Below are 6,403 nucleotides of genomic sequence, written 5' to 3'. Positions count from 1 at the left end.
TCCCTTAGCACCGTGCGTTTTTACGCACAACACAACACGGCGACCAGAGAACATCGCAGGCTTGATTTTGAAGTAAGGCAGCTGCAAGAGGCGAAGCGGCGCAAACAGAAAGCTCCTCATCCCCTGCTTGTGCCACTGCTCAACTCTCATAAAATGTTTTTTTTTTTTTTTCTTTAACTGACAGTCAGCTACTCTCTTCTACTCTCTTTTTTCGCTTGTCCCATCACATGATCACCCGGTCTCATCCAATAGTTACGCTCCTTCTACCTCTCTCGGTCCCGGGGGCTTGTTGCGTCAAGGCTGCGGCTGGGATGTAACCGGAGGTCCGGCCGGTTACTGGGAGTCTTTGCCTTCTAACCAGAGCCGTCACTAAATGGTGCAACAAAGCAGAACACACGTGCTATGATAGTGCGCGTTACTGTACAAGTAAATTCCCTGAGCTGTGGTTGTGTGTGTGGGTGTGTGTGTCTGTGTATGTGTGTGTGTGTGTTCGGGAACGCCAGCGGTCACACAGAACACCAGTCAACCTTATTCAGTCAATGTAGCAGCTTTGCGCCAGGACCGGAGAGAGTCTGAGACAAACGAAAGCCAGAAAGGGAAAGGGTGGGCATATGACAGCCTCTTTAGTACTCAACCCTCGCTGGCCAGGGGAAACGGTAATGTTTGTGTATGACAACAACGTGGACGACTTGAACAAGAACATGGAGGGGCTGGTAGGCAGCGGCAACTTTGCCGCGGCTACTGCAGCGAGTCAGTGCCGCAACATCATGGCGCATTCAGCGGCCGCCGCTGCTCTTGGAGGCCACCCGTCTAGCCTGGTGCACTCTTCAGGTGGGTATTCCACAGTGGATGTGTCCGCTTCTGGCTCCGGTGAAACCGCTGCCTCTTCAGGGAAGCAATGTGCGGCGGGACCGTGTCCGGCGGCGTCTGTGCCGCACCAGAGCTCCTCGGCCGCAACCGCGTTACCTTACAGCTACTTTGGTAACGGTTACTACCCGTGCAGGATGGGTCGGGGTCCTCTTAAGTCATGCACTCAAACGGCCGGAGCCGCACTCAGTTCGCAGTACATGGACACAGCGGTGAGCTCAGACGAATACCCGAACCACCGGGCCAAAGAGTTCGCCTTTTACCATGGCTATGCCAGCCCGTACCAGTCGATGGCCAGCTACCTGGACGTGTCAGTGGTCCAAACGCTGGGCACCGGGGAACCGCGCCATGACACCCTGCTCCCCATGGACAGCTACCAGCCCTGGGCTCTGACCAACGCCTGGGGAGGACAAATGTACTGCTCCAAGGATCAGGGACAGGCCGGCCACCTCTGGAAGTCCGCTCTGGCTGGTAAGTGCTGCTGCTTTTACTCTTCATAATGACCATGAAAAAAAAAAACTTTTACTCTTCATAATAACGGTAAAAAAAAAAAAAATTGTTTAACAGAACTTCGTGTAACTATGACGCAACTGAACATATTAATTAATAGCAGGTAAGGAATTAAAGATTTACCATTGGGGAAAAAAGTAATTTAGATGATTAATATACTCCAGTAGTTAACTACTGTCTTCATAAATTTGAACTGAAGTTAGATGATTAATACAATTAGTTTATATGCAATAACAAAGAAACAGTGTGATTTGAGACTTGTGGTGGCTGAAGTTAATCACAGCTCTTTAATCTTCAACTGGAAAGATGAAGAGAAGCTGCTTGGAGCCCTGAGGCTGCAAAGATACCAGCATGAGGCAGACTGGAACTTAGAAATGAACCTTGCGTTTCTACAGAGGAAAAAATATTTTGGTGTCAGCTAACATTAAGCTCAGCACCACCATTTATTAACCAGAGGGGAGAATCATTTTATTGCTGAGGCCTTCCAGTTAATTTAATGATTATCTCATTATGAGAGTCATACTGCTTATATATATATATATATAAATCGCAGTATAAGAAGAAAAGAAATAATAATGGAGTCCGTTGGCCCAATGATCACAGTGTACATGACTGTAGTGTATAAATTTAAAAAACAAAACCAAAAAAAACCGCGTTAACAAAACAGTTCTTCTGTGTTTATTTAACGCTCACAGGACATGCAATGAAAATCAAGAGAAAACACAAAATGCTCTCGTGGTTTCTTGGTGTCCCTGTACGTGCAGTTGAACAGACGTGTGCGCTGTCCTCGAAGACACATTTTGCAGGTCAATTTGAATTTAACTCAGAGGGCGGACATTTGTTTCTACCTCGCAGGGTGGGTATCCAATCCGATCCAAGCATAAATTCGCCGTCCTCTTCCTCACAGATACTAAACTGTGTTCAACAAAGCTTTTGTCTGCACTTACACTATGATAGAAGTGTAGAGCGTGGAAATGTATCCTGGTGTGTGCAGCCTCGCCTTCAGACTGCCCTCTTCTCTTTGACAGATGTGGTGGCGCACCAGCACGACGGCTCGTCTTTCCGCCGAGGCAGGAAGAAGCGGATACCTTACACCAAGGTCCAGCTCAAAGAGCTGGAGAAAGAGTATGCAGCCAACAAGTTCATCACCAAGGACAAGAGGAGGAAGATCTCGGCTGTGACCAACCTGTCAGAACGACAGATTACCATCTGGTTCCAGAACAGGAGGGTGAAGGAGAAGAAATTCGTGGCCAAAGTGAAGAACAGCACGCCGTAGCATACAGGTCACTGTTCTTTGGACGATTTAAGACGAACTGACAAAAATAACAGAAAATGGGAAAAATAAAGAAATTGAACGTGGTGCGTCTGCCGGACTGGAACTGCGTGTGAGTCCGTGTGCGTCAACAGATGGAGGAGGAAGGACACATAAGAATACTTAACCAAAGCCCTCTGATAAACCTGCCGAGAGGCATTCTGTAAATACAGAACTTTCCTGACTGCTTTGATATGTCTGTCTACTGTGTATCTTTCACTGTTTCAGTATTGTCCGTGCCAAGTAGTCTATAGCATAACTATTATGCTCTCCATACTGTTTATATCGCATGTAAACCGGTAACCAAATTATAGTGTAACTCTTAATAAATTCTTGTCATCCCAGTGAAGGTCTTATGTCTTTAAAATCCTTTTGTACGTCTCAAATAAGCAAACAAACAGGCATTTTGAAACTTATCGTTAACACTGAAAACTGATATCCGAAAATAGAGAAACAGCTGAGGAATCCGTTCTGGGCATGTAGATTAAAACTGTTTATGAGACAGTAAATTCATATACCAAGTCTCCCTGTGGGGGAAGCCTCCCTCGTGGCACGGGACTCATAATGGTTTCACATGCCACGAGATTACTTTACAGACCTGCGTGTGGAAATATAACTTGTTCAATTACGTAGAAAAAAATATATATAGTACCAGTCAAAAGTTTTGACTGGTACTGTTTTTTTATATATTGCAACTCTAGATTAATCTTCCTTAAGCCGCTGAAGGTATTGGCTCTCACAGTTTTCCATGGTGTTTTATTCCATCACGGCAAAGAAATAACACGGAAAATTTGAATATCGTAATTCTTACTTAAAAGGGGTGCAGTAACTGAAAAAAAATCAAAACAAACAAAATATTAACAACAAATAATAATAATAAGAAAAAATACCCCCCCCCCCCCCCCCCCCCCCGAATTTACACGATGATAAAAACATCTCCGTTTCTTTTTCACTTTTAAAAAATTCTGTATCAACATCACAGAGAAATAAAATAAATAAAATGCACAAAATATCCTAGCAGTTTTTAGTAGTTCAGAAAAATGCTGATATAGGAGGTCATATCTCGTATATAATATTAATAATAATAATCATCATCATCATCATCATCATCATCATCATCATCCGAAAAACAGAATAGAGACGGCAAATTTTTTTTAGCCTTTATTGAATGTGGGAGTCTGAGACAGAGAAAGAAAGAATGGTGGTTGGGGGGGAGGGGGATGGGCAAAAAAGTCCTTGACCTTGAAAGTCATGTGACCAGCTCCGCTTGTGTCACGCGCAAAAATATTTTATGACTGCGGGCCGTCTGATGGACACCCCCCAGCAACACACACAATATATACAACGAACAGATCACAGCGGCAGACGCTTTGCGGGTCGACACACACGTTCCGTCCTTTAACATCAGTGCGCTTTATGGTGACTTTTCAGTATCTGCTATTCTTTACATCGTCTGTGGCCGATGCCCAGTCTTACGGAATTTATATAAGGCCCGTTTGCGTTATTAAGGAAAATTAATAAAATGTTCCAAATCCTCCTCCAGCCACGACATCATTAATTTCGGGACTTATTTTCTCTAAAATCTCACAATATTACTTTTGCTATTTGGGTAATACGATTTTAAAGCTTACAGTGATAACGCTTGTGTGGATGCAGGGTGGAAACAAGGTTTGTGAGGCTTTACCAATCGATAAATGCCAGTCCATTTCATAAATGCTCAGCACTGGCGAAATCAAGATTTCTTATGTGAACTTGATGCGTCACACTCAAAGAATCCCCAATCTGAAAACACTCGACTCTTAGACAAGACTAGACAAACAGTGGAGTAACAGACCACCGTCTCTGATTCAAACATTTTCGCTGTTTTATCGGGGAAAAATCCAGTTCTAAAATGAAATTTAATGCTCAAACTTAATGAAAAAGTGTCAGGAAGGGAAAAATAAAGAGAGCAAAACAAAACTGTGCGAGAAACTCAACTCCTTTTTTTTCTGGTTGGCGGTAGTGATTGCGGTATATAAATAAAAATGAAATTATAAAATTATGAAGCACTTAAAAACAAGAACGTGCACATAATCCTGTACATGTTCACTACCGCCAACAAACCCGAACAAATCCCGCAGAACTCAGGTTTGTACCAGGCACTAACCAGGCGCCGCACCTTCACAGATTGTATCGATGCAGAATCTGCGCTGAATAGCTTGATGACCACATCCACTTAAAGCTACTTGGTTTGGAACAGTATTTAATGTGCGGGATCCTTAGTGAGAATGTGAAAGTGGATATAGGGACAGGGTGTAGTGATGGATTTGAGTGGGGCCAAAAGACTGAAGGTCTTAGAAATGTTTTTGACGCAGTCCTTTTCAAAACAAAGGTTTAACCTTCACGTAGAATGGCCAGATCCCAACAAACTGAACACCGTGTTTGTGTGCAGCAGTGGGACACATCAACAGTGCTGAGAGGTGGTCTGAAATTTTCATATCCAGCATAAAAATAAAAATACAATAAATTGTGCATGTTACTGCATTGTAATGTATCATGTACGGGCCAAATATATTTCCAAGTTTCTTGCTAAATACAGTAAAGATAAAAGGAAGCTTTGGTTGATTTCCATACCCCTCGGCTTACAAAGACAACTCTTAAGCAATTAGGACACATTTACTTCCTGGTTGCAACATTTATTATGTTAACAAAAATAAATGACTCCTTTTTCAACATTCCTCATGAGAACATTTGAAATTATTTGCAATTTCTAACAATTTGTTATACAAATGAAAGTTCTCTGATGATCAAATGTCTTTTGTAGAGCTTTACAAATGGAGCAAAAACGAAAAGCATCTAGCAATTAAACCAAGGGTACCCTAAATATGGAAAGTTTTTCTGGTGCTGCACCTAAAGAAATCTGGCCACCTGTAGACAAAAAAATTGTTTCAGTCCTGGTACAGTTGACAACAGGTACAGCTCAAGTTCACAGCGAAACACCATTAAACAGTTATCCATCCTGGCCAAAGATGACTGGACTCTCCATATTCCTACTGGCTGATTAATCTTTAGTTTTGGTTTTGCTGTTATCCTTGTTTCAACTGGAAGCATGAGATGGTACCTGCACCCCATTCAGGTTGCACAGGTAGTCCAGCTCCTCAGTCCAACAGGCTGTTGAACTCACGAGGTGAGTGGGACAGAAATGTAGAAAGGCATCAACCCAGCAGTGGGATCAATATCTGCTCCTTTGTGTGATGAGGATATACACTGTCAGTCCCACAAAATGACCTCCAGTGGGCTTCTCATGTGCATGTTTCTGACAGTTAGTCAGAAACATGCACGAGGGTGGCATCGGGGCCCAGTGTTCTTTAGTGGGACCTGTACTCACTGTGCTCACTGCCCAGCACCATGTGGATTTATCATTGAGAACACCAGAGCTAGCAGGTTCACCATTAGCTTACATACACCGATCAGGCATAAGGCTTTGATCACCTGCCTAATGTTGTGGTGGTCCCCCTTTTGCTGGTAAGACAGCCGATCCCGTTGAGGCATGGACTCCACAAGACCAACAGATCTTTTAAGTCCTGTAAGTTGTAAATTGCAAGGTGGGCCCTCTATGTATCAGACTTGTTTGCCCAGCATGTCCCACAAGATGCTTGACTGGACTGAGATCTGGAGAATTTGGAGGCCAAGTTAACACCTCAAACTCATTGTTGTGCTCCTCAAACCTTTCCT

At 43.4% G+C, this 6,403-nt stretch overlaps 1 protein-coding gene across 1 annotated transcript; it reads left to right on the top strand.

Moving 5' to 3' along the window:
• Positions 1 to 364: 364 nt before the first annotated feature.
• On the top strand, positions 365 to 2,984 carry hoxb13a (homeobox B13a). Its single transcript, XM_030724947.1, has 2 exons — positions 365 to 1,338; positions 2,406 to 2,984. Exons 1-2 carry the CDS (start codon positions 612 to 614, stop codon positions 2,651 to 2,653), a joined length of 975 nt encoding a protein of 324 aa, XP_030580807.1. The 5' UTR covers positions 365 to 611; the 3' UTR covers positions 2,654 to 2,984.
• The last annotated feature ends 3,419 nt before the right edge of the window (positions 2,985 to 6,403 follow it).

The sequence above is a fragment of the Archocentrus centrarchus genome, unplaced genomic scaffold (assembly GCF_007364275.1).
Source record: "Archocentrus centrarchus isolate MPI-CPG fArcCen1 unplaced genomic scaffold, fArcCen1 scaffold_43_ctg1, whole genome shotgun sequence".
NCBI lineage: Eukaryota > Metazoa > Chordata > Actinopteri > Cichliformes > Cichlidae > Archocentrus > Archocentrus centrarchus.
The sequence above is the reverse complement of the archived record's forward strand: the minus strand, read 5'-3'. Positions and strand labels throughout refer to the sequence as shown.